The sequence below is a fragment of the Equus quagga genome, chromosome 8, assembly GCF_021613505.1.
Source record: "Equus quagga isolate Etosha38 chromosome 8, UCLA_HA_Equagga_1.0, whole genome shotgun sequence".
Lineage (NCBI taxonomy): Eukaryota > Metazoa > Chordata > Mammalia > Perissodactyla > Equidae > Equus > Equus quagga.
In genome coordinates this window covers 114,090,476-114,118,316 of record NC_060274.1, presented here as the reverse complement: position 1 = coordinate 114,118,316, position 27,841 = coordinate 114,090,476, and the positions used below count along the sequence as shown (strand labels likewise).

The 27,841-nt window shown below is 35.4% G+C and overlaps 1 protein-coding gene across 7 annotated transcripts in view; it reads left to right on the top strand.

The window, feature by feature from the left end:
* CNOT4 (CCR4-NOT transcription complex subunit 4) overlaps positions 1-27,841 on the top strand; it is a 137,473-nt gene that overhangs the window by 48,051 nt on the left and 61,581 nt on the right. For all 7 annotated transcript variants that reach the window (XM_046669509.1, XM_046669507.1, XM_046669508.1 and 4 more), the window contains 2 exons: positions 9,487-9,752; positions 22,748-22,945. In XM_046669509.1, the coding sequence (XP_046525465.1) occupies positions 9,579-9,752; positions 22,748-22,945 (372 nt within the window). In that variant the 5' untranslated portion in view covers positions 9,487-9,578. The remainder of the gene's footprint in view (positions 1-9,486; positions 9,753-22,747; positions 22,946-27,841) is intronic.

Sequence of the window (27,841 nt, the reverse complement as noted above, 5' to 3'; positions counted from 1 at the left end):
GGTCAAAAATAGAATATTTCAAGTACCTAAGCATAGCCCCTCTTCCCCTGCAATACACGTCTTCCTGTTCATAACCCTCTCTCTTTCTCCCAGGGGCCATCACTATCCTGACTTTTATCACCTATGTATATCCCTAAAATAAAATTTTCTTTCTTTTTTTTTTTTTGAGGAAGATAAGCCCTGAGCTAATATCTGCAGCCAATCCTCCTCTTTTTGCCAAGGAAGACTGGCATTGAGCTAACATCCATGCCCATCTTCCTCTACTTTATACGTGGGACGCCTACCACAGCATGGCTTGCCAAGTGGTGCCATGTCCATACCCGGGATCCTAACTGGTGAACCCCTGGCCGCTGAAGCGGAACGTGCGCACTTAACCGCTGCGCCACTGGGCCGGCCCCTAAAGTTTTCTTTTATCTGTTGAAATTTATTTGACCACAATTATACTCTTCTTCTAGCTTCCTTTGCTCAACATTGTGTTTGTGAAATTCATATATGTTGTTGTGTAGGTATAGTTTATTTCTTCAAATATTTTTTTTCTCCTTTCCTCTCCTTGTAGTATTTCTGTTATGTGTATACTGATGCACTTAATGGTGTTTTACATTTCTGTGAAGCTGTATTCATTTTTCTTTATTCTTTCTGTTCTTTGGATTGCATAATCTCTATCGATCTCTCTTCTATTTTTCCAGTTCATTCTTCTGCCAGTTGAAATGTAGTGCTGAGATCCTCTAGTGACTTTCTTTTACTTTAGTCATTGTGCTTTTCAACTCCAGAATTTCCATTTGGTTCTTTTCGTTTTTAAATATTTATCTCTTTATTGAGATTGTATATTTGATATGACATTGTCATCATACATTCCTTTACTTTAATTATGATTTCCTTTAGTTCTTTGAACATATTTAAAATGACTCCTTTGAAGTTTTTGTTAAATCCATTATTGGATGGTTCTCACAAGCAGTTTCTGTTGCCTGCTTTTTTCTTGGTGTATGGTTCTATTTTCCTGTTTCTTTGTGCTTCTTGTAATTTGTGGTTAGAAACTGGACATTTTATGCAATATTGTAGTAACTCTGGGTACTAGTCTCCTCCTACCCCTCCCTGGGCTTGTTATTGTTACTTGCTCATTTGTTTAGTGACTGGGTGGATTATTTTAGTGAAGTCTATTTCTCTCTTGCAGTGTTAAGCATCTGGTGATGTTCCTGGGGGATGCAGACTTGGATATGCTTGCATGCATCCTGAGATGACAGTGTTTTTGGCAGGGTTCTCTTCTAGTCTGTTTTATTGACTACACTCAGATGTTAAGCTCCACTAGTTGTTTTCTACAATGGCTTCTCAGCTTGATCCAAAATAATTTGAGCTCACTTGAAGGGATAGTTCTCGAGGTCAGAGCTTGAAATTTGTTCTGACCCCAGGAGGGCTCATCCCAGCTGTTTTAGTCTCTGATTCCCCCTGTTCTTTCCTGCAGACTAACTGGTTTACCGCTTAGCCTGTATCTGAATCTCCTCCCTGTTGTCTTTCACCACAGCCTCCACAGTTTTGAGGTTGCCCTTAGGCTTGAACTTCATACTTTTTTACAAGTGAAATCAGTTCCTGCGAAAGAGATTCAGAACTATTTGTTTTAAGGCTTGCTTCACCCTCCTGGCACAATCTGTGGCTTGGCTCTGGAGTTGGGTAGTGGGGACAGTGGTGCATTTTTCTCTCTGTTTGACAACCCCCATTTAGTAACTGAGCACTTCTTGGATGGGTGTACAGTAGCCTCAGGTGGTCTTGTCTTGCCTTCCCTGGTGTGGGACCTCTACTTTATGAAGTAGCTAGGTGGAGGGCAATCTGGGTCCTGGTATTATTCAACATGCAGCAGCAACGTAGGACCTCTTTCCCATGAGTGACAGTTGGGTGGAAGAGGAGAGCCCCCACCTGTCTGCTGTACTTAGCTAGAATTTAGCTTCAGCATCAGGTGGCTTTGGGCAGGATGAGAAATGCTGATGTCTTGTCTTTCCTGGGAAGATAGTTCTCTGCCTGGTAGTTGTGTTGAGAGGGCGCCCTGTCTTCTTGGCTATACCAATCTGGAGTGAGTTTCAGTCTCACTGAGCTGAGAAGGGGGAGGGAAGGAGAGGTGGAGCAGGCTTTGGTTGGAATACTACATAGTCTTGCTGTTTTTTCTGAGTTTTAGTACATTTTCTTGAATAAATGATTCTTCATTTGCCTTATGCCTTTAGGATCATTTCCAGATACTTTAAATGGTTGGTTTTAAATAATTTTCACTGGTTTCCTTGGAGAGTGGGTTTGTGGAGCTCCTTACGCTCTCATGTTGGAAGTGGAACCCAAGAGATCTTTTTAAAATATAGATCAAATCCATGCCATTCCTTTGTTTAAAGCTCTCTGCTCCTCTTCGCTTATTTCACAAAGAAGGCCAAAGTTGTTCTAGTGGCCTAAGATGAATCCTTAGAAGATCCTGGGCCCCCATGACGTTATCTCAAACTGTTCTTCTCAACTACTCCAGCCACTCTGAATTTGCTGTTCTTCGAACACTTCAGGCATGTTCCCTCATTGGGACCTTTTTACTGACTTTTCCATGCCTGGTCTGTTCTTTTCTCATATATTTGCAGGGCTTGCTCAGGGACCTCCTTTAAATGTTACCTTTTCTGCGAAGCCTCCTCCAACTAGTCCATTTAAATTGCAGCTCCATCTCTGGTACCTTCTACTATTCCCCAAAGTATTATCACCTTATATCATATTATTTAATTTACTGATTTATTATGTTTATTGTTTAGATCTTCCAATTAAAAGTTAGGCAACAAGGGCAGAGATTTTTGCCTGTACAGTCACTAATGTATCCCAAAGACCTAGAATAGAATTTGAAACACACTAAGAGCTTAATAACTGTTGGATCACTGAATGAATGAAGATAAAAAAGAGCTGTTAGGATGGCAAAAACCTTCACTGGCAAGCTGTCTAACTTTTCTAATGAAATTAGAATCTTTTTACATAGAGGGAGTAATAAGTGTTATGGGTGTAGTGGATACAATTAGGACAACCAGTTAGCTTTCTTGATAGCAGAGCCTAAATGTACTTTTGCCTTTTCTTACCCCTCTTCCTGGTTAAAAGACTAATTGTTATTAAGTTCTGCCTACTATGCTTTAAGTAGTAGATGTCTTTACCAAGTTAGTTTAAATTAGATATTTTTACTTGAACCATTTTAAATGTGTAGGAAACTTTTTTGTTTAAAGGAAACTTGTAGCAAATCTTTTTTCTTTAAAATTGATTTTTTACATAAATGATCATCTTCAATTTCTCTTATTCATTTGAATTTTCATAGTGTTAGGTTTCTTAAAATATATTTGTATGCGAAGGTTGCATTTCTTTATGGCTTTGATTTGAACGATTTGTCGTTTTTGCCATCTGATTTGTGCAGCTGATAAATTGGTGGGTTTTAGTGAGCCACTCTCCCCAAATCAGTGATCATATTGCTCTAACTGTGCAAATGAATACATGCAAATTGGCAAATTACTATTTTTTAAAATATTGAGTGTTGCATCATAAGAAAATACCTTTGCCTTTTCAATGAGATGTTCAGAGAAGTCTGTTACTGTGTCTAATGTGTATTTGCTACATGTAGACTTGTAAGGATGGCACAGTTTTGTTCAATGACTCCTACAGTAGGTACTTAGACATTTGTTGATGAATGAATTGGTACTTTTGTTTCTTTTACCCCTTTCTTTCCTCCATTCCTCTTTCTTGCTTTCCTTCCATTTGGCAAAATTCATTAAGTGTCTGCTATATGCCAAGAACTATTCTTGTATTTTTGGATATGCTGATAAGTGAGACAGTCTCCGTTCTCAGTACTTTGTATTGGAAAAACATTCTTTTCGTCTTCTTCCACTCTTATCTACCCCTTCTCCTGCAAAAATTACTTAGGGGACATGTTACATTATGTGAGATGACTTGAATGCTGATTTTGATTTACATCTTAAAGTACAAATAATTTACTAAATAAAGAACAAATTGGTGGAGAGTTAGAAAGCAATCCCACATAATTGATTTTTTTAAATAACTGCAGCTTAACCTTTTATGAGAGAGACTTTAAATTCTTAGGTAGGTATTTTTCTAAAACATAAATAAGCTTTCCTGCCTTCCTGAAGGTAGTAAAGACGGTTTTGAGTTCCATAGTATATGTATATTCATGGTGTATGTATACTGGTACTTTGGTACTTAATTTAAAAAGGGGAAGAGGTATTGGTGCTGGTATTTTGGCAGTTGACTTACCTTCCTTTTTCATTTAGCAAACTCTCCATAGCTATCGTTCAGTCTGTTTTTTGCCTTTGAGTGGTCTATGTAAGTAACACGCTTTGTAAAGTATGTGCCTAATACAGAAACAACGGGCAGCTTGGACTGTCGTTTCCTATTTTTGAAGAGAGTTGTCAGTCACAATTGACATATAACAAATAATTCATTCCTTCTTTTATTTATTATTCATTTGTCAAATGTATGAGTGCTTACTGTTTACCAGCGGCCATGTTATAGCTGCTTGATATTCTATTGTAAATGTGATGCACCAGGTAACTTCTCTGCTCTCCTGAAGCTTCTGTCTAGTGAGAATAGACTGATTGTTAAAGAAACAAGAATTTCATAGGTATAAAACATTGATAAGTAAAATATAAGCTGTGTGGTGTTGTACTTGTATTACAGATTTTTTTAAATGTTAGGTTATATATTGAATGTATAGTTTTTATAGAAACTTAAGATGCTATTCTAGATACCATTCAAAGTGTGTGTATATATTTCATATCTATAAATAGCTTTCCGTTATGTGTAATTACAATGCATGTATAATTTTGGGTGTATGGTGTATTCAGGAGTGTGATTTCTATGTAACTATTCAAAGGAGTTGCATCATACATGCATTTAATTTATCACAAATTCAGCTACTAGATTGGCAGAAAATTAAAGGATTAATTAATTTAAGGCACATAACTTCACAAAGCGTATAAGGCAACCAAACACTTAATTTTTCAAAAGTGCTGTTTATTATATACTATATTTAAGTGTATATATTTTCCTTTTTTTGATTTTTATTATGCTAAAATATATGTAATATAAAAATTTGCTTTTTTAAGTGTACAATTCAGTGGCATTAAGTGCATTCACAATGTCGTACCATCATGACACTTTCTGCTTCTAAAACCTTTTTATCATCTCAGACAGAAACTCTGTATCTATTAAACAATAACTCCCCATTCTTCCTCCCCCCAGCCCCTGGTAACCTCTATTCAGCTTTCTGTGTCAATGAATTTGCCTATTCTAGATACCTAGTATCAGTGGAACCATGATATTTGTCTTTTTGTGACTGGCTTATTTCACTTAGGCTAAAGTTTTCAACGTTCATCCACATGGTAGCATGTATCATAATTTTATTCTTTTTATGGCTGAATAATACTCTGTTGTTATATATATACTACGTTTTGTTTATCCATTCATCTGTTGACGGACACTTGGGTTGTTTCCACCTTTGGCTATTGCAAACAGTGCTGCAATGAACACTGGTGTACAAGTATCTCTTTGAGTCCCTGCTTTCAGTTCTTTTGGTATATACCCAGAAGTGGAAATCCTGGATCGTATGCTAATTCTGTGTTTAACTTTTTGAGGAACCACCAAACTATTTTCCACAGTGGCTGCAGTACTTTTACATTTTATAGAGTATTTTTATACAAATCATTTGAACAGAGTCTTAAGCACAAAACCATGTATAGCACTTAATGATAAGAAATTTTCGAGCATGATTTTGAGGATATGATTTTTATTTTGTGCATCTACTACATGGTATGTGAGATTTTTGGTGATTTAGGAGCATTATTATGTATGTCAGAATTTATACTGTGTTGTGGTATTAGTTGCAGGTCATATAGAGAACAAGAACTCAAGTAATGAGGTAGAGATTTCCTGTAGAATTTTAAGTTTTTGAAAAAGTAACCTCATTTTTACTTTGTGGACATTTGTATGCTTTACCCAAGGATAGGCAGCTGTGACTTCAGTAATCATGACTTCTGTCTTACCACATTGGAAAGGACATGGGTTTTGAAGTTGGCAATCTTCTGAATTGTGTCTTTAACACTTAAATGCTGGTTCGCAATTTAGCCTTAGTTTCATCTTTTATAAGGGGGGTAATATGTTCTTACCAAGTCACTGTGAGGATTAGATAGTGTATGGGAAAATGAACATTGTTTTTGGGGAAAATTATTTATTGAATCAAAAACTGATCACTTCTGTCCTAAGAACCCTTACTTTACTTCTCTTTTTATGTTTTTAAAACATCTTTTATTTCTGTCTTATACCGTTATACACCTTCTTGTTTCAACTCATTCTGTTTTATTTTTATTTCAGTATTAGTTGACTGGCTTATGAAATAAAATTAGTCATCCCTAAATGGAAATTTTGGGGTAGGGCATTTGGAGGGGAGAGGGTTTACTTAAAAACTTAGTTCAGTGGGGTTACATAAAGGCAATTTCTTTATACTTGAAATTCCATTAAATTTTGTCTCTTCACATTTTTCAGATGAGTAAATTGAGTCCTGCAACTTTTGAGTGTCTTATCCAAGATCATATAGCCACTTAGTGGAAGAGATGAGGCAGAAGTTCACTTTTACCTTGTATTCCATCTACTGTTCTGCCACATCAAACTTCACTCCTGCATTTACCAGTTTTGTGACTACGTTTGGCAGCTGGCTTGCGTGGCATCTCTCCATGGTGCTAACAAAATGTACTTGCTTTTATATTAACCATCTTAAGGAACTTCTTGCTGTTTTGTCCCTTTTCTTCCCTCTAAACTGGATGATGACTCTTGCAAACTTTTTTAAAATTAAAAGAAAGAAGCAAGCAAAACCTCAATATGTCATCTTTTTTAACAGTAATTTACTTTCCAGAATGCTTTTCAATTCATAAACCCCAGTGTCTTGTTTCCTCCCAGCATCCCATGAAATTTCACTAAAACTATAATCTTTAGTTATGGAAAAATGTCTTATAATTAAAAGTACATTTGAAGTGTAGACAGCACCCCTTGATTATTTTAGTTTAGTTTCCTGTTGGTGGAACCTATGTTTGAATCTGTTTTCTACAAGTACAGGTTTTGAATATGTAAGTTGGAAGAGCCTTTAGAAATCAACTCTAAACCCCTCATTTTATATATGAGGAAACTGATAGTGATAAAACTGGGTCTGCAAACTAGGATTTCTGAATTGTTTATAAATACATATACCATTTCTTTCTTTCTCTCTCTCTCCTTTTTCCTTTTTGCTGAGGAAGATTAGCCCTGAGCTAACATCTGTTGCTAGTCTTCCTCTCTTTTTGCTTGAGGAAGATTGTCCCTGAGCTAACATCCACTCCAGTCTTTCTCTATTTTGTATGTGGGTCACCACCACAGTATGGCTGACAAGTGATGTAGGTCTGTGCCCAGGATCCTAACCCGTGAACCCGTGCTGTTGAAGTGGAGCACACTGAACTTAACCGCTATGCCATGAGGCCAGTCTCCTTTCTCTGTCTGTTTTAAACTTTTGTTTTGAAATAATTATAGATTAATAAGAAGATATTTTACTTTTCTAATTAACAAGGCCAGATTTAATTTAATTTTCCCAAAGGAGAAGAAAATTTCCCTCTTTTTTTTAGGTCTGGTCATTTGAATTGCAAAAATATTATGTTTTTTGTGACAATTCAGATAATACAGTGTTTTTTGCTTTTCTTTTTTTGTGAAGAAGATTGTCCCTGAGCTAACATCCATGTCAGTCTTCCTCTATTTTGTATGTGGGATGCTGCCACAGCATGACTTAATAAGCCGTGTGTAGGTCTGTGCCTCGGATCTGAACCCCTGAAACCTGGGCCACTGAAGCAGAGCGTGCAAACTTAATCACCATGCCACTGGGCCAGCCCCTACATAATGCAGACTTTTTGAGAATAAAATTAGTGCTCTCTTACTTACCTTCATTTTGTCTTTGGTGGTATGATGACATTTTGGTGTATAACCTTTTATGTGTTTTATTTTCTTAGAGAAGCAAATCAAATATATACACATACAGGGTTTATATATTTACATGGAAGTAATTATATGTTAATGTTAGTCTCCAGCTTGCTGTTAAAGAATTAAAAAAACTAACTATATAGTAGACGTCTTCTGATTGAACACACCATCTACCTTATGGCTATACCATTATTTACTCAATGATTTCCCAGCTGATGGACTGTTATGTTGTTTGCAGTTTTGCAATGAAAAATGCTGCAAAACATATAGCAAAGTACTTGGTGCACATGTGTGAGTATTTGTGAAGGATAGATTCTTAGGTGGCATAAAGGAATAGCACAGATTCTGGGCCTCAGACTTTCTGGAATGAATCCAGACTGCAGCACTTAATAACTCTGCAATTTAAGGCAAGGTACTCTTTGTGCTCCCATTTCCTCTTTGTGAAGAGGAACTTAGATCAGTGATAATCTCTACTTTATGGAGAGACTAACTTCCTTGACAGACTAATGGGGAAAAATGCTATCTGACTGTTTACTAACTAAAGGAGTTGATCATCTTTTCTTATGTTGTAATCATTTGTAATTCTTCTGTGAACTACTCATATTCTGTTCTCATTTTTTCTTTTGACTTTTTAAAATTGCTTTGTAAGATTTCTTTATATATTCTGGAGACCAATTCTTCATTATATGTAGTGATATATCCTTTACTCTGTTACCTACCTTTAATTTTGTTTAGAATTTCTTCTTTCCATGTTGCCAAGTCGATCTTATCTTTCTTTCATGGCTTCTGAATTTCTCTTTTTACAAGATTTTAAAAAATTCTATTTTTTTCTTCTAACACTTTAGTAGTTTATTTCAATGTATAGCTCTTCAGACAGATCATTTGGGGTTTATTTTGATTGCAGTATGAGATAGATAGATACTGTTCTTAAAGTGGATAGAACAGTATCCTATTACCGTTTATAAATTGGTTCATCCTTGCCATATTGATTTGTAATGTTACCTTTACCAAATATTAAAATCTCACAAATTCATGGTTCTGTTTCTGGATTCTTTATTTAGTTTCTTTAATCTTTAGCCTGTTTTTATACCAGTATCAAATTATTTAAATTACTGATTTAAACAATTACAATTATTTAAATTACAATATTAAATTATTTAAATTACTTCAGCTTTAAGGCTGAAGATGCTTCTCTGTTTATTATTTATTCCCCTAAAATGTGCTATGATGTAGTGTTTAGTTACTACTAAATGTTTTATCTAGAAAAAAGGAAGTTCTTTGAACTTTCTATTGAATCTAAAAAATTAATAATGCCAGGCTTTTTATATTGACATGCAAAAATGTTCAGAATTCCATTCTGAAATCTTTTCTGAGGTGATAGCAAAAATTGGTCTGATTAGTATTTTTTAAATTTTTTGATGATTCGTAATTGTTTTAAATGCCATTATTTCCATTAGTAAACAGTATATTTTGTTTCTTCTCATGCAGGTCTTTGAAGTTCTACATTTTAGTGTTCAGTGCTGAACTTCCTTCTCCCTTAAATTATTATAAACTTTTGCTGCTGTTCAATAAACGTAAAGATGTCTCGCAGTCCTGATGCGAAGGAAGACCCTGTGGAATGTCCTCTTTGCATGGAGCCGTTGGAGATAGATGATATCAACTTTTTCCCTTGCACCTGTGGCTACCAGATTTGCCGATTTTGTTGGCATCGAATTCGCACTGATGAAAATGGGCTTTGTCCTGCATGTAGAAAGGTAAATACTTCAAAATAACCTTGTGTATAGTTTTTTCCCCCCATGCATATGAGTAAGTAGATTTAAAAGAATCTACAAACTTCAAGTGACATTATATATAGCATTATATTTTTAAAATATAATGAAGTCAAAGAACACTGCCATGGGAGTTGGATTCAAATCTTCACTTTGTTGTTAACTCAGTTTATGATCTTGATAAAGTCACGTAGGCTCTCTCTGCTTGGCCTTTAGTTTTCTTATTTGAGGACATTAACAAGATCAGTGGTGCTGGCCATTTATTTTTTTAATTTTATTTATTTACTTATTTTTCCTTTTTCTCCCCAAAGCCCCCCAGTACATAGTTGTGTATTTTCAGTTGTGGGTCCTTCTGGTTGTGGCATGTGGGATGCCACCTCAGCGTGGCTTGATGAGCGGTGCCATGTCCATGCCCAGGATCCGATCTGGTGAAACCCTGGGCCGCTGAAGCGGAGCCTGTGAACTTAACCACTTGGCCACAGGGCTGGCCCCAGTACTGGCCATTTAAAAGGATTAGGAGTAGAGAGGCAATGGATTTAGATAAGATGGTGTGAAGTTGGAAAAAAACATTCAATATTACATCTGGGGGAAATGCACTTTAATTTTCTGGTACAAAATAGGAGAGAAGTTTTGATGTTTACTAAAAGAGGTCGTGGGTTAAAATGACAGAGAAATCCTGATTCATAAGGTAATAGTTAGTCATTTGTTGAGTCCTTTCTATGATTCTGAGACGATAATGCTAATGCTATCCCCATTGTGCACTTAAGGAAACTGGGCTTTTTAACTAACTTATCCAGGGGCATCAACAAGTGGGTAGTAGGTATGGGATTCAAATATAAGTCTTTTGAGTCACTTCTAACTCTAAAAAAAATCTATGATTTTTAATATTTTCTGTGTGTTGTTTCAATAAGCAGGCACAACAGTTTCAGTGTAGTGAGTAAAACATTAGGGTGAGTAGGATTGTTGCATTTCTACTTTGAAGGACTTATTTGTGACTTTTGCGCTTAATACAGATATCTATTTTTTGCCTTCTCTTTAATGTCTGTTTTTTGTGTGATTTAAACTTTTTTCTCTGTTTATTTTAAAGAGCTCTTATGTTTATTACTGCCAAATTTTGAGAAAACAGAAATGTGTTTTAGATACCTGGATTATTTAAAAAATTTTTCTCTCTCAATTTCCTTACCAGAGGAATTATATCTCAGAAGGCAATGCATTGTCCAGTTATTTTTTTTTTTAATGTAGTGGGCATGTAATATATATTACATGAATGAAAAAAGGTTAGATCTACTTAACTGTTAATTAATATAGTTTATATATATGTAGTATATATAAGCATATATAATAGATATTTATAGTATATATTTATATGTAATATGTATCTTTTTATATAGTTACTATCTGTTAAGAATGTGAATGGAAAAGTAAATGAAAACCTTAACATTAGCTTTGTTCAAAATCTATAATAAATTCGTGTTAACAGATTTTAAACACATATTCAAAAAATTGATTCCCCATCATTCCATAAGAAGACAATTGTATTAAACTGTTTTATTGAAAGTGATGACTTTCAGGATAACCCAAGACTCTGAGGCTTTGAATTTGATTGACTTCATGAAGTTTATCTCTCTTTTCTCTTTTTTATTTTTCCTTTGGAGTATTATGAAGTAGACTGTTAATAAAAAGACCAATTGATAAATTGTCATTAGAGAAAAATCAGTTATTTGGGGAAATGGCAAAGAAATTCATTTCACATTTAAGGGGTTTCCTAGAATCACCTCAAATCCTTAGAAAGTGGAGATAAAATATAGAAGAGTTTTAAAGATAAAATAACTTTAGCAAAGCTGGCTATCAATAGAAGGGTGCCTTTCTTGGAGGACCAGAAAGTGTGGCAAATCTGAAAAACAGAAGGCCGTTAGGGTCAATTTCAAGAAGGAAGCATTAACTTAAAACATGGGAGAAGACTGCTGAAAAAAGGTAAGAAATAGTAGTGCTTCAAGATCCGAGGGAAAATATCAGTATGGTTGGTTGAGTATGGTATTGGAGCAGCATATGGGTCTAGCCCAACTTTTATGCCATATAGCAGAGACATATGCCCTCTAACTGAAACACTGATTATGAATTTGGGTCAGACTGTTAACGGTAGATGGAAACAACCTGGAGGAAGAGGACCTCCTATGCTGAGAGGATGAGCTATTGACATACCTTGTCCAGCAATTTGACCTCTCTACAATCACAAAAGAGCATCCTGCAGTAAAGAGAAATAACATTTGTAGATTGATTGACAGAGTTCTTACTTGTAAAGATGTACAACAACCAAGAATCAACACACATTTCAGGAAAACCATCATTATGAAAGAGAAGCACAAAAATCACTAAATAGAAGAACCTAACATAAGTTTGCAAACAGAAAGAAACTTTTAAAAGTGTTATTGGTACCTCTCAAAGAGCTAAGAGAGAATGACATATTCATATAGAAGGAACATTTTTTTGAAAAAGAACAAATTAGAGATCTTGAAAATGAAGTCTTATAGATGGGCTGAAGAACAGAATGAATATAGTTCAAGAGCAAATTAATAAGTTGGAAGATTGTGCCGAGTATTTTTTTTGTGGGATATAGTGCAAAAAAATAAAAAGTCATGAAAGAAAAGTTAAGCAACATAAAAGGTAGATCTACTGGTTTTAATCTCTGCTAAAAGAAGTTACTGAAGCAGTGAATTAAGAATGGATGGGAAGAAATAATCAAAGAGCTAGTAGAATGCCTCATGATGAAAAGCAGTTGTCCTTAGATTAGAAGGGCCCTGGGAGTGTGAAGCAAGATGACTGGAAAATATCAACATCTATTTATATAATTGTGAAATTTTGAATATCTGGAATAAAGACAAGGTTATAAAAGGTCATGAGAGACAAATAGATAGACTACAAAGGAACAAGAATAAAACACCAGTTTTTTGTTTTACAACCATAGAATTGAGGATGACTGCAAGGTTTTGGACTGAGCTATTCGAAGTAAAGAATGGCCATTAACTGAAATGGGGAAGACTGTCCTAGGAAGGGGGTTTTTGAGAAGATTAGGAACTCAGTTTTAGACATGTTAAGTTTGAGATTCCTGTTGGAGATCTAAATGGAGATATTGAATGGACAGATGAATATTCAAGTTTGGTTCTGGGATGGAGATATAAATTTGGAAGTTAGCATATAGAATCTTATTTATAAAATTATGACACTGGATGGAATCATGATAGAGAGAGAGTCAATAGAAAAGATGAGAGATTGTCTAAGGATGAGTATCAAGACTCTCTAATATTTACAGAAAAAAATACAGATTAAAGAAGTATGAGACAACCTCCTTTTGGGTTTCCAAGTTTTAATCTTTAGCTGCAGCTGTTTTTGTTAATTATAATTAGTCAGACCAGGAGTAATTCTTTTAGTTTCTTGTTGACTTAATATAACCATAACCTCTCCTTGATCTCTTGATTTCTAGACCTTGTTTGTACCTTTCTTATGGCTGAAGTGGATCATGGAAGGCAGACAGTGCAGGCCACACGGTTTTAGACTGTTGAGATGTGGCTTAGCCCTGCCAGAGAGTATGTTGGGCACACCAAGCACACAGAGTTATGAAGCTGCCTCTCTCCGTTAGGGGCCAGCAAGTCTTTCCGTCTCTGGAGACCAACCTCAGTGGTTGTGTTAATGCAGAGGAAAACCACAAGCTAAAGCCCTAGAGAGGACCATGAAGCAACCATTTACTCATAGTCCACCCCTGCAGGGAGAGGGCACCTAGAGGCCACTCTGTGAAGTGGCAAATTGAGATGATGTACATAAAGTTGGAGATTCAGGTCGGGGGCTAGCTGAAGCAAGCTCCTGATTTTGGCCCACAAGATGAAGCTTGCCTGTTTGCAGAAAGGCTTTAATAGCTTTGAAAAGCAGAGACACAGGCAGTTTTTAAAAACCAAGAGAGTTCAGTGTTTCTCTTTGGTTCTAGTTGCTGAACCTTATGGGGTCAAAAGGACTTTAGTGCTTCCCTGAACATAGGCACAGGCTACCTGGTCATTCCTTAGACTGCCTTTGTGTGTCCTTTTAGTGTGGCATTTCTGAGAAAATTACTGGTGGAAACAGCAGATGTGGAAACACAGTTTGTGTACTGATGTAGCATCATACAGCATTGACTCACATGGAAACCAGAGACTGGCCAAGGAAGTGAAAACTTCAACAAAAGTATTACTATTTTCATATCAGAAATAATAGAATATATTGCATCCATGAAACAAGGATGGTATAAAAAAATTCAGTGAACAGTAAACACTGAAAATTGAAATATAGCAGAAATAACTCAAGGAAAGAGTTGGAAGATGAAATTGAGAAAATCTCTTAAGAAGTAGCACAAAAAGACAAATGGGAGACTATTTGTGTGAGAGAGAGAACTTTACTTGAGGATCAATCCAGGAGGTCAGATACCAAAACAGTGTTCTAGAAAGAGACCACAGTGATACTGCAGGAAAATTGTCTTCAAAAATATAATTGAAAAATATTCCCAGGACCAGAGGACATATTTCCAGATGAAAAAGGCCCATCAAGTGCAAGGAACAAACTTTTTTATTTTTAAATGGCGGAATACCGAAGTCAAGGAAGTTCTACAAGCTTCCAAAGAGCAAACAAAAAAGTAAGTCACACATAAAAGATCAGGAATCAGAATCATTTCAGAATTCTCAAAAGCAAGGCTTGAAGCTAGAAAACACTTCTGAAGGACGTTTGTTTTCTTCCTAAAACTTCTTATCCGCTCAACTGTTAATTAAATGTGAAGGTACACAAAAAGACATTTTCAGATCTGAAAGCCCTCAAAAATGTTTTACGTTCCATGCATTCTCTCTTGGGAATCTACTGGAGGATATGTTGCACTAAAATGAAGGAATGGTGAAGAGAGAAGGATACATGGGATAAAGGAAACAGGTGATCAACCACAGGAGAGGAGCAGTGGAATTCCTGGGATGATGGGGAAAGATGACAGCTGTGCCCCAGATAAAGAGGACAGCGAATCTGAAATGTGCCAAATCAGAAAACTCCAAGGAAATTTCTACAAAAAGATAGAATTGAAAGAATACTTGGTGTTTTTAAAGAGAAATGTCTTGTGAGGCCATTTCAACAGTTGGAGGAGATTTGATGGATGAGTTAGTAATAAACACAGAGATCTAATCAGACAAAACACAGTTACTAACTCTAGGGGAAAGAGAAAGTTATACAGAAAAGGAAAAGTAATCATATTATGCTATGGTGGCTCAGATATGGGTAGAGATTGAGATTGATTTTTTCCCCCATACGTATATCTTATTGTTAGAACATCATTTGTAGAAAAGACTGTCCCTTCACTCTTGAATGGTTTTGTACTCTTTCTTGAAAATCAGTTGCCCATGAATGTGTAAGTCTATTTCTAGAGTCTGTATTCCATACACTGACAATTAGGTCTATCCTTAGGCTAACACCATACTGTCTTGATTACTCTAAGTCTTCAAATCTGGTATAATAAATCTTTCATCTTTGTTCTTCTTTTTAGAATTTATTTGGGTATCTAGGACCTTAGCATTTCCATGTAAGTTTTTTAATTAGTTTGTCATTTTGTACAAAAAGCCTACTGAAATTTTGTGTGAGATTGCATTGAATAAAACAGGTTGCTTTGAGGAAAAATGACATCTTAAAAATGTTCATTCATTTAGTTCATGAATAAGGTTTGTCTTTCTATTTTTCTAGTTTTTAAACATTTTTAGAACAATGTTCTGTAGTTTTAAGTTTACAGAATAGTACAGTGTGTCTTGTTATATTTATCTGTAATTATGTTTTTTGAGCTATGGTACATGATACAGGTTTTAAAAGTCCATTTTCTGATTGTTCATTGCTATTTTATAGAACAACTGAATTTTTTTTAAATAAACTACTTAGGATTTTCTGTATAGATGATTGTGTCTTCTGTAAATAAAGACAGTTTTACTTCTGTTTTCCCAACCCTTGTGCTTTTTAAATTTTTCTTGCCTTATTGCATTGGGTAAGCCCTCTAGTAGAATGTTGGATAAAAGTGGTAAAAATAGAATTCTTGTTTGTTCCCAATCTTAGTGAGAAGATGTTGAATATTTCACTATTACGTCACTGACTGCAAGGTTTTCATAGATGGTCTTTATCAGATTGAAGAAGTTTTCTTTTATTCCTTGTTTACCAAGAGTTTTTACCGTGAGTGGGTGTTGCATTTTGTCAGTGCCTTTCCTGCTTCTGTTGTGATGATTGTTGTGTGTTACGCTTCCAAGGATAAACCCCATTTGATTATGATATCCTTTTGATTTTCAATTTACTGATAGTTTCAGAATGATTTTTATGTCTATATTGTAAGGGGTATATATCGCTGGCTTTCATTTATATTGTTTTTAGATTTGGTATCAAAGTAATGCTGTTTTCCTAAACTGAGTTAAAAAATGTTTCCTATCCTCTGTATTCTGAAAGAATTTTAATGTGATTTGTATTACTTCTGTTTTATTTCCTCTCCAAATTCGTTGTTGACATGGACTCCATCAGAGTGTCTTCATCAGAGAACTGCCTATGGAAACTAGATACCATAGGATTCCTCTATGTAGATTTCTGGAATTCTTTTTGGACTAGTTTCCTCTTTGTGGTATTTTCCCCATAAATTTTAGCTGCCTAAGCCTCTTCAAATTTTGGTCACCATCCTCTCCACTCAGTGTGACTGTTGGACCGAGTGCAAGTGTCCAGTCAGTGCCAGAAGAGCAGAAAGCTGGGACACTCATGATTTTCGTCTATCTTATTTATTTCTCTCAATGAACAGATCTGCTGTTCACTGCCTCTTGTTTGGTGTCTGAAAACAGTTATTTCATATATTTTGTCTAGTTTTCTAGTGGTTTATACTGTTAGACCTAGTCTGTTACCATCTACTCTGTCATGGCTGGAGGTGGAAGTGTATAAATAACATTTGAACTTTATAATAATGTAATTGTGCATATTGACCCAACCAAAATTAGGGTAGAAGCTTAGAAAGTGTACTTGGGATGTATGGTTAGGCTGGCTGAAAGATAGCTGAATCTTCAACTTGTATAATGGGATAATATCTAAAACTGAAAGATTAAGAAGTAGCAATGCAAGCATGTTATTTAATGGTATGATAGTAAATGACAAACGAATCATCTGAAAGAGTCAACAGGATTATTTCTAGGGAGAGGAGAGTGGTGTGGAGGAGGAAAGAAATGGGAGACTACTCTTTTTCCTAGTAAATCTTGTAGAACTGTTTGACGAGGAACATATACAGAAAAATATCAATGAAACTATGGGAAAAAAGAGTGGGCAAATGGAAAGCATAAGAAAGAAGGTATAATAATACTGATACTAGTCATAATCAAATTCAAGATCAAACACATTTTAAAAGGGCAAAGAATAATTTTTCTTACTGATAAAAGGTCCCTAAATTCACGAAACTTTATTTACTTAACAGCAGAGCTTTGAAGTATATTGAGCTGACATAAATAACAGGAGAAACTGCATCCACATTCATAATAGAGAGATTTCTAACTTCTATGTTTTAGAAATGGACAGATGAAGTGGATAATAAAAAGGAAATGGAAAATTTGAATAATACAGTTAACAAGCATGTGTGTGTTTGTGCTTCCAACTTTCTACAAAGAAGTTTGTACAAAATTTTAAAATACAATACAGTGGGCACAAAAATGAACTGTTAGTCCACAATGGAAATGTTAACCAGTTCCAAAAAGTAGAACTCACTTGTGTATTTCTTTTTATTTATCCTGCTTGGGGTGTGTAAGGCTTCTTGAATTTGTGGATTAGTGAGTTTCATTACTTCTGGAAAAAATTAAGCTATTATCTCTTCCAATATTGCTGTTAATTCTCTTTCCTCTCCTGTTTGGGACTCCAATTAAATATTTTTCAGATCTTTTCACTGTATTCCATATCTCTTATTCTCCTTTCTATGTTTTTCTCTTTCTTTCCTTAGTGAGTTGCTGGATGATTTCTTCTCATCTAACCTCTTGAGTTTGAATTGTTTTTTAGGTCCAGTCTGCTGCTAAATATGTCCACTGTGTTTTTAAATTTTGCCTTTGTGCTTTCCATTTCTAGAAGTCATGTTTGTTCTTTTTTCATGCTTGATGTGTTAGTTTTTAAGTAGATTTTTATACCCTGCAGATGTTTTTGTTTGTCATATATTTGTTTAAATAGATAAGCATTATTGTTTTAAAATCTGTGTCCAGTAATTCCAGTAGCTGAAGTCTGTGAGGGATGTTTCTGCTGGTTTGTTGTTCATGTTGTTTTGTATCTTTATGTGCTTGGTTATCTATGCTAGCTTCTTGGTTGTTGTAATTGAATTATTTGTAGGGTTCTCCAAGGCCCAAGGTGCATTTGCCCTCCTTTAGAGAGGCTTTAGTTTAGCCAAATCAAATCTGATTTGCTGATTAGCCAAATCAATCTGCTGGATCTTGTAAACATTGCCATTAGGAATTCCTCAAGCATAACAGTCTCTGGTCTGACCAAGCATAGAGGTCTTTTGGTCTCCAGGGTGCATTCTTCCCTAGGGTTGGTTTCAACAACTTCTCTAGGACGGCTTTCTTCTACCCTCTTTTCCTTTTTTATTATCTTGTTCTGACCTCTGTGTAGTTTGTTCTGATCCTGAGACTAAAAGAGCTCTTTCGGGATGAACTGGGTCTCGGCTTAACGTGGGAATGATCTCCCCCAAAGACTCTTAACATTGGGTTGGCCTTGGGCTTTGAATGCTTGTCCCTCTTTCCGCATCTGTCTCTCTCTCTTTCTCCACTTGTTGTTACTAAGACTTTTCACTTATCTCTCTGGATTTTGACTTTCATCCAAAAATCAACTGGGGATTTCCCCACTGCAGATCATTATTGTTTTTAAGAGGTTGGTTAAAAAAAAGTTTTACATTGTATTTTTCATTGTCTTTAACTAGAGGAAAAGTAAATGCATTTATTAGAAAATGAAGACAAAAATAAATGAACTTATTTCCAGGTTAAGAAACGAGAAATAGAGTAAACATTGTGACAGTGGAAGACAAGGATTAAGCAGAATTTAGTGAAGTAGAAAACAAGTAGTATTTCAATAAAAATTAGATCTGGTTCTCTGAAAAGACCAATAAAATAATCAAACTGTTGGCAAGTCTGATCAGAAAATAATAAAGAGAAGACACTTGTAGATCCGTTAGGAATAAAAGTGGAAATATAGCTACATATATGAAAGAATTTAAGTGATTACATAGAGACTATAAATGATCTTAATTAGTAGTTTGACAATTTATGCACATTAAAAATACTTCTCCACAGGTGTTCTATTTAGTGTTAGTTTGATATATAACATACAATAGTGTCTTTAAAGAAGAATTTTCTGCGTGTAATTTTTCATTTGATGTTATATTCCTTGAAAATTAGGTTTAACATTATGTGTTTCAGTCAGAAAGTAGATCAGGTGTGTTTTTCGTTATATTCGTTTTTAGTACTACCGTTTCTAGCTTTGTGGGTCACTTGCTCTTTCTGCAGTTATTCAAATTATGTGTTTTCATCTCTCGTCTTTAGTCTACTTCCTTTCCTTATCTTGTTGTATCAGCTTATTAATTTTCCATCATTGGGTTTGTAGAGTAGGTATTTATGGTGGGTTGCATATGGAGGGGGAACTGTCATGGAATGCATGCTTTTTGACTTTTTATGAAACTTTTAGACAAATTAAGGCTAATAAGATTTTGTGTATTTGCCATTTGTGTTTAGATTAAATTAGCATATTTTATATTGTCTAGAAAAATTTGTTCAATTCTTTCTATCAACAGAGATGCAGCTTCATAGATATGGTAAGATTAAAAAGCTAGTATTTATAACTTGCCTTTAAGTTGCTGGAATAAGAGATATTTGGAGGGTAAATCATAGTAAACTGATTTGTCCTGTTGTTCTCCTGTATTGCTGTCTTTTGCATTATGTAGCAGTTATGTTCCAATAAAGTTGACTTTGAAGCCTGATGGAAGTATATTTCCATAGAGAAAAACTTGAAATAACATAGAAAAAAAGACTAGGATAACCAGTGTTATATACTCACAGTGGTGCATCAGTCATATACTTGATGAGGATTGATGTTGCAACCTAATTTTTGGTACTTGTCATTATCTCCGTCATGTTTTGTGTTTTTATACATTTTTTTTTTTTGCTTCTACATACTTTGCATCATCTTTTATCAGGATTTTATAATGTCAGAGAATGTTAGCAACGATAAAACCTTTGAGTGCTTGTCAGATCCTCCATGTTCTCAGAAGAATTTGAGACTCAGAAGAGTTATATCAGTGTTTCTCAAACTTTCTCTGATGAAGAACCAGATTTGCACGTCCTCCCCTCCCCTACTTTATTGAGAACTGATGCAGGGTCCTGTTAGGCATACCTAGTACCCAGCTTGTGTTGTGATTTACCACCTAAATTCCATAACAACCACACTGATAAATATCTTATTCTGCAGAGTTCACCGATGACATACTTGAATGTTGTGGCAATGTTAAGTTGCTATAAAAGTTTCTAAATGCTTATTCTCAATTTTTTTTTTTTGGTGAGGAAGATTGGCCCTGAGCTAATGTCTATAGCCAACTTCCTCTTTTTGCTGGAGGAAGATTGTCACTGAGCTAACATCTGTGCCAGTCTTCCCCTATTTTGTATGTGGGACACCACCACAGCATGGTTTAATGAGCAATGTGTAGGTCCGCACCCAGGATCCAAACCTGCGAACCCTGGGCTGCCAAAGCAGAGTACACAAACTTAACCACTACACCACTGGGCCAACTCCTGTATTTTTCTTATCATGGACTAGTAAATACAGTGCATGGACTACACTTTATAATGGAAGTAGGAGCAATCCATATACTTGGTTTGCTGTAAATGTTAATAAAGGGCAACAGCTTTCAAATGAACTTAATGATAAACACTACAGAAGGAGCTACCCAGAAATTCTGTGGTAGAAAACAGCTTTTCCATGTGCAAATGAAAAATTTAAGTAAACTTATAGAAAGGTATTTTAATTGGCTTTTGTATAGTTCATTTTTATACCAGTGCCTTTATAGCTCCAAATAGCGTCATGGGATTAAAGTCATCCAGCCAAAGATTTGAAAAGAGATACTATAGGTACAGAAAGATGAATGGAGGAGAGAGAGAGAGAAAACTTTAATGGAGAAAGTTACATCATTGATTAAAGAATGAACTTAGTGTAATAGATCTTTAACCATTTGGTTTGTTAAATTAAGATACACAAACATTTTGAAGTAAGAATTTTTTAAAGAAAATTAGCACTGCTAAATTTCCACTTCTAGAGAGTAGTTTGGTGTTCATTTGGGAAATTTTTATTGAGCTTCTAAAATGTGTGATACTAACTTTATATTTGATCCTGAGAAAGTCCTCAGGGTTATGCAAAATCACTGAGTCAGCTGTTCTGTATGCCTCCTACTCACAAGTAAATTGGAGTATGCCAAATAGGATTAATTAGCTAGAAGATTTAGAGTTTTTAATGTGGGAATTGAATGGTATGGGTGCTTACATCCTGCAGAAGCACTAAGAGTTATGCCTGAATATTTAAGAATAGGGTTTTTGGAGATGTTATGATATTGTTAGTAGAAGTTGAGGAACATAAAGGGAGATCTCACTTCTTTAATTACCTTCAGCATTAATCTGAGTATGTTCACAAATTTGAAGGTTTTTGTTTTTTACTTACATATGAAAAGATGAAAATAACTTTATATTAAAGGCATAGCAAGGATTCAGGTTTTTGGATACTCCCTTCACTCTTCGTTGTTCCCACTTTTTTTTTTTAATGGCATTATTTCTGTTGGTCCCCACTCCTGTGTTCTGATAGGCACAATTTCCCAACCCATTGTGGTTCCCACTTCCGGAATCTCTTCATATCCAGTTTTAGATATATTTAATGTGTCCCACCTTCCATTTATTAACTATTTTTATTAATAGTAATAACAACTGACTTATTGAATGCTTATGTGTAGGACACAGTTTTAGTCACTTTATAAGTATATTATCTTTTTAAACTCTCACAGAAACCTTCTGAATAAGGTACTGGGATTCTCATTTTATGGAAGAGAAGACTGAGAGAGACAAGTCACATAACTTAGCCAAGGTCTCTCAGATAGTAAAGAGTGAGCCAAGATTCAAAGCCAGGTGGTGTGAGTCCACAGCTTTTATTTAGTAGCCTTGGCATTAGCGGTAGGAATAAAAACAATATTGTAATGACAAGAAAGGAAAAAGTTACAACAGTGTAATTGCTAGTATTTATTGAGGGATTACTGTGTGCCAGTCACAATAATAATTGCTTTATGAGTGTTGTTTTATCTTTACACAAGCCTTCAAGATTATTTTCAGTTTACTTATGAGGATACTGAGGCATAGAGTTTAATTAACTTGCCTATAAAGTGTTGAAACGAAATTCAAACTCCTGAGCCAGAGTATCTGTATTGTTGTTTATTTGTCCGTCTGTGTCCCTCTTAGACTAGGAATGTATTAAAGAACAAGTAATTCATTAATCTTGTATCACATAGGTTTTTATTAAATATTTGTTGATTGTAATGCATAAATTCATATTTAGATAGGAGAACCTAAACTTTTTGCCTTTTACACATCACCGTAGAAACGTAATTTTTTGATAAACTATGGGCTAGGCGCTGTAGGGAAGAACGAAGATTGGTTTTTTGATTTTAGGACCTTTGGTTGTGGTTTAAGTTTTAGCACTAAAAGTGGTCTGTGCTAAGCTCTAAAAAAGAAGTATTTTAGAACTATTTTATTTAACCTTTAACTTTTACTAAGTAAAAGATATTTTAAGCAATTAAAAGATTCAGAAAAAGGGAGAGGTAACCACCGCATACTCATCATCCGGAATTTGATAATTGTTCATATAGTTTTTCTGTTTATTTAATGCTAATTTCTATGTTTGCTTTATGCTTAAAGCCATATCCAGAAGACCCAGCAGTTTATAAACCACTCTCCCAGGAAGAACTGCAAAGGATAAAGAATGAGAAAAAACAGAAACAAAATGAGAGAAAACAGAAAATATCAGAAAATCGCAAACATTTGGCTAGTGTACGGGTTGTACAGAAAAACCTCGTCTTTGTTGTAGGTCTGTCTCAGCGCCTAGCAGACCCAGAGGTAAGTCCTCTTCTATTTTCTTTCTCAAGTTGACTTGACATTTTTTCTTTTTGCTTATCTTATTTTGAAATAACAGCTGACCCTGCCTAACTGCAGGATTCCTCTGAAAATATTAAAACTTAGGAAAAAATGGGAAATGATTTTTTAAGAATTGCTAAGAAACCAGTGACTTGCCCGGGATCTCACAGCTATTTCATAGCAGGGCCAGGACTAGAAACGCCCCTGTTCTTAAAGCTCCTTGTCCAGTCTGTTTTACACTGATGTTTGGTCTGTCGTTCATCCATCTATCCATTTATCCATTCATTGTTCCATCTGCTTACGAAATTTTCCATTTTGTCTGTGGTGTCCATGAATAGTTGACTATGTTCCCAAAGAATATGTAAGACATTTTACACATTAGGCATGCCATTGGGCATTTATAATCCTGTCACGTGGCCTTTTATAGTCTGTGTAGGTACTAAAGCTGACTCACTGTGAAGTAAATATATGACATTGAATATACGGCTAATGTGGTGATGTGCGGGGTGCTCTGCCTACTCTCTATACTCTTTACTTTCTTTATTCACTGGAATGCTATGTCGCTAGTCGACTGTTATGTTTAGCCTGAATCTGGAATGTTCAACTTAATATAGAAAGTTTAAATTATTTTAATTTCCTTTGCCGGGGCTGGCCATTTCTTATTAGCCATAGGCCACTTGCTAATACATTGAGGCCCACCAGTGTTCTATATCTGTGTAATTCTCTTTGTTCAGTACTAAGACAGTTTAATTTTTCAATAAGCATTTATTGAGTACCTACAGTGTGCCAGGCACTATGTGAGACACTAAGCATATATCAATAAAAAGTTAGTCACTGCTTATTTACAAAAATAACAGTATACTATGAGAAGTGCTGTGTGCTGTGGAGGCATAGAGATAGCACCTGACCGTGAGGTGGAACGTACGTACTCCTCTGCTATCTTTGGGGTAAGGTGCTTCTGGCACAGGAACTATACAAATGCTTCTGAATGAGAAAGAGCTTGGTCTGCAAGTAATTTCTTTGGCTGGAAGATGAGAGTGCAGTGGTGAGAGATGAGGCTGGCGAGGTAAGTGGTAACAGATTATGAAGGGCTTTCTAACCAGGCTAAGGAGTTTTCACCTTATCCTAAAGGCAATAGGAAGCTGTTGACTGTTTTCAAGAACAGAGTGACAAGGCTAGATTTGTGCTTTGAAAATACCATTCTGGCTGCAGTGTGACATGTCAGTGTAATTATATACAAGTCTTTTGTTGTTATGAAGATGTTATACCCAAATATTGGCCAGAAACTATTTCTAGAAGCCAGTGGTCTTCAACCTTATCAGACCCAGTACCCACTTTATTTTAAACTAATATTTTATAATACCCTTTGACTTTCATGAAATAACTTCTTGATAATATAGTCTGTCTACATACATAATTTGAAAAAATATATAAAGGAGAAATGAAAGTAATTATAAAAGACTATTTCTACATGTGAATACTTAGGTACTACACTCTAGAACCTTGATACTTAGGGTGTGGCCTCTGGGCCAGTAGCATTAGTATCACCTGGGAGCTTATTATGCAGACTCTTAGGCCTTGCCTCAGAGCTACTGGATCCAGATATGCATTTTAACTAGGTCCTTAAATGATTTGTATGTGTATTTAAGTTTGTGAAGTACTATTTTTCAGTACGTAATAAAATAGTAAGATACTTGCATCTGTAGAATCACTGTGAATGTGGCAACTACAAATGCAGATTGTTACAGGTGTGTGTATTGGCAACTCAGGTACTGTGAAATGCTAATGGTATGATTTTTCTGAAACAACTCTTAGTAAAATTTCAAACAAAGTACTTGTAGTCTTCCCTTCCTGTAAATTCAGTGTATGTCAAAACTGTGGGAAACTTCTTTATATTTATATATAATACGGAATTTGTTTCTAGGTTCGCTTAATTATAAACAAGCTTCTCAGCTACATGAATGTCTCGTAGAACATTCAAAAGTTGTGCAGGACAATTCTTTGTTGTGCAGTGCTAGTCTGAGTATTGTAAGCTAGCCCTGGCTCCCATCCACTGACACACACAGTGTCTCCCAGTCACTTTGACATCCTCCCCTAGTAAAAACTCCCACAAATTTCCAAAATGCCCTTTTGAATGCTACCTTCATTAAGAACTACTGCCTTAAACTCAGATGTGATATGAGATGCTGATGTAGCACAACCTGTGATCAGCCTGAACCTTTTGAAGCAGCTGTTTTGGCTGTGAGGTCTTTTGCTGAGTTGGTGTGCATCCAGCTGGAATACTGAATGCAGTTCCACACTCCACTGACCAGAAAACTTTTCAAAATATGCTCTTTCTACCACCTCTCATTCCTGAGACTGCTGTGAAAAACCCAAGGGTCATTGCCTTCGCTGCTGTAACTATCAAATCCCTCAGGAGATTTGGGTGGAAAAAATGATTGAAAACTAGTGTAATCACCTCACCTTCTAATTCATTAAAATTAGCTGTAGACAACGTAACAACCCTATACTTATAAGAACCTAAAATAAAATATGGTAAAAGTAATTACTTTATATTAGTTAAGTTGAAAACTTCTAAGAATTAATGACACCCCTGCCACAGACTGTTTCACAAAGCTTTGATTCTGTCAGATGCAGAACATATTAGCTAAGTTGTGTATGAGAGTATTATCAAATAAGATTGTTTTGAAAGAATACTTTGCATACATTTGACAGGTACACAAAAAAGCTTGTTCCATCCATCACCTCACATAAGTTATTAACCAGGAAAAGAGAGGGAAAAAACCAGGAGACAGTTGAGAAATAGTAAAGTTGGTAAAATTGTAAATGAAAATGATAAAATTGATAAGCATAAGAAAACTGCATGTGCATGTGTATGTGTGTGTATAAATACATATATGCATACACACAGAATAGTGATAATCATAAGGCTTTGAAGGTTGAGGAACATTCTGTTACCATATTTGGAATTTATAGCTTATAGATAATGCTTTAATATATCAAGTATTATCTGTAATAGATTTGTAATGACTCTCTCTACTTAATGTCTGTCCTCGAGTTTCTATCTCTGTCTTTAAAAAAAATAATTTTGATCATTGTTTTGAGAATTATTTTCTTATAAGGATCATCTATTAATGAAAATGCCGTTAGGCTATTTGAGCTGATTTGTGTTTAAGAATACTGTGAAGATAAGTTCTCATAGGTTATTGGTGCAGATATTAGAATGTAGTAGATAGTACCGAACTTAGTGAGTCCTGGTTTCTCTTCAGTGGGTCAGTAAAGAATAGCTTTGGACTAGACCAGATGGACTTAATAGATACATATAGAACACTCCATCCAAAAACTACAGAATACACATTCTTCTCAAGAGCACATGGAACATTCTCAAAGATAGATCATATGTTGGGAAACAAGGCAAGCCTCAATAAATTTAAGAAGATTGAAATCATATCAAGCATCTTTTCTGACCACAATGCTATGAAACTAGAAATCAGCTACAAGGAAAAAAGCTGGGAAAGTAAATATGTGGCGACTAAACATGCTACTGAACGACCAGTGGATCATTGAAGCAGTTAAATGAGAAATCAAAAAATATCTGGAGACAAATGAAAATGGAAATACACCATACCAACTCACATGGGATGCAGCAAAAGCAGTGTTAAGTAGGAAATTCACAGCAATACAGGCCTTCCTTAGCAAATGAGAAAAATCTCAAATAAGCAATCTTAAACTACACCTAACAGAATTAGAAAAAGAAGAACAAAGCCCAAAGTCAGCAGAAGGAGGGAAATAATAAAAATTAGAGCATAAATAAATGAAATTTAAACAAATAAACAAACAACAGTAGAAAGGACCAAAGAAACAAAGAACTGCTTCTTTGAGAAGATAAATAAAATTGACAAATCCTTAGCCAGACTAAGAAAAAAAATAGAAGACTCAAACAAATAAAATTAGAAATGAAAGAGGAGATGGCACTGGCACTGTGGCTGAGTGGTTAAGTTCACGCACTCCGCTTCGGTGGCCGAGGATTTCGTCAGTTCAAATCCTAGGTGTGGACATGGCACCACTCATCAAGCCATGCTGAGGCAGCATCCAACATGCCACAACTAGAAGGACCCACAACTAAAAATACACAGCTACGTACCAGGGGGCTTTGGGGCGAAAAAGGAAAAATAACATCTTAAAAAAAAACCCTGAAAAACCCACAAAAAAACTTCAAAGAAGATTTAATACCTATCCTTCTCAAACTATTCCAAATAGTTGAAGAAGATGGAACATTTCATAACACCTTTTATGAGGCCAACATCACCATAATCCCAAAGCCAGAGAAGGACAACACAAAGAAGGAATATTACAGGCCAGTATTGCTGATGAACATAGATCCTCAACAAAATATCAGCAAACTGAATACAGCAATATATTAAAAAGATCATACACCATGATCAAGTGGCATTTATACTAGGGATGCAGGGATAGTTCAACATCTGCAAATCAGTGTGATACACCATCTTAATAAAATGAGGAATAGAAACTACATGATTGTCTCAATAGATGCTGAGAAGGCATTTGACAAGATCTAACATCCATTTATGATAAAAACTCTGAATAAAATACGTATAAAAGGAAAGCACCTCAACATACTAATGGCCAAATATGACACACTCACAGCCAACATCATACTCAATGGGGAAAAACAAAAAGCCATCCCTCTGAGAACAGTTACAAGACAAGCATGCCCACTCTCAAATACTGGAGATTTTGGCCAGAGCAATTAGGCAAGAAAAAGAAGTAAAAGGAATCCAAATTGGAAAGGAAGAAGTAAGACTTTCACTGTTTGCAGACGACATGATTGTAAATATAGAAAACCCTAAAGAATGT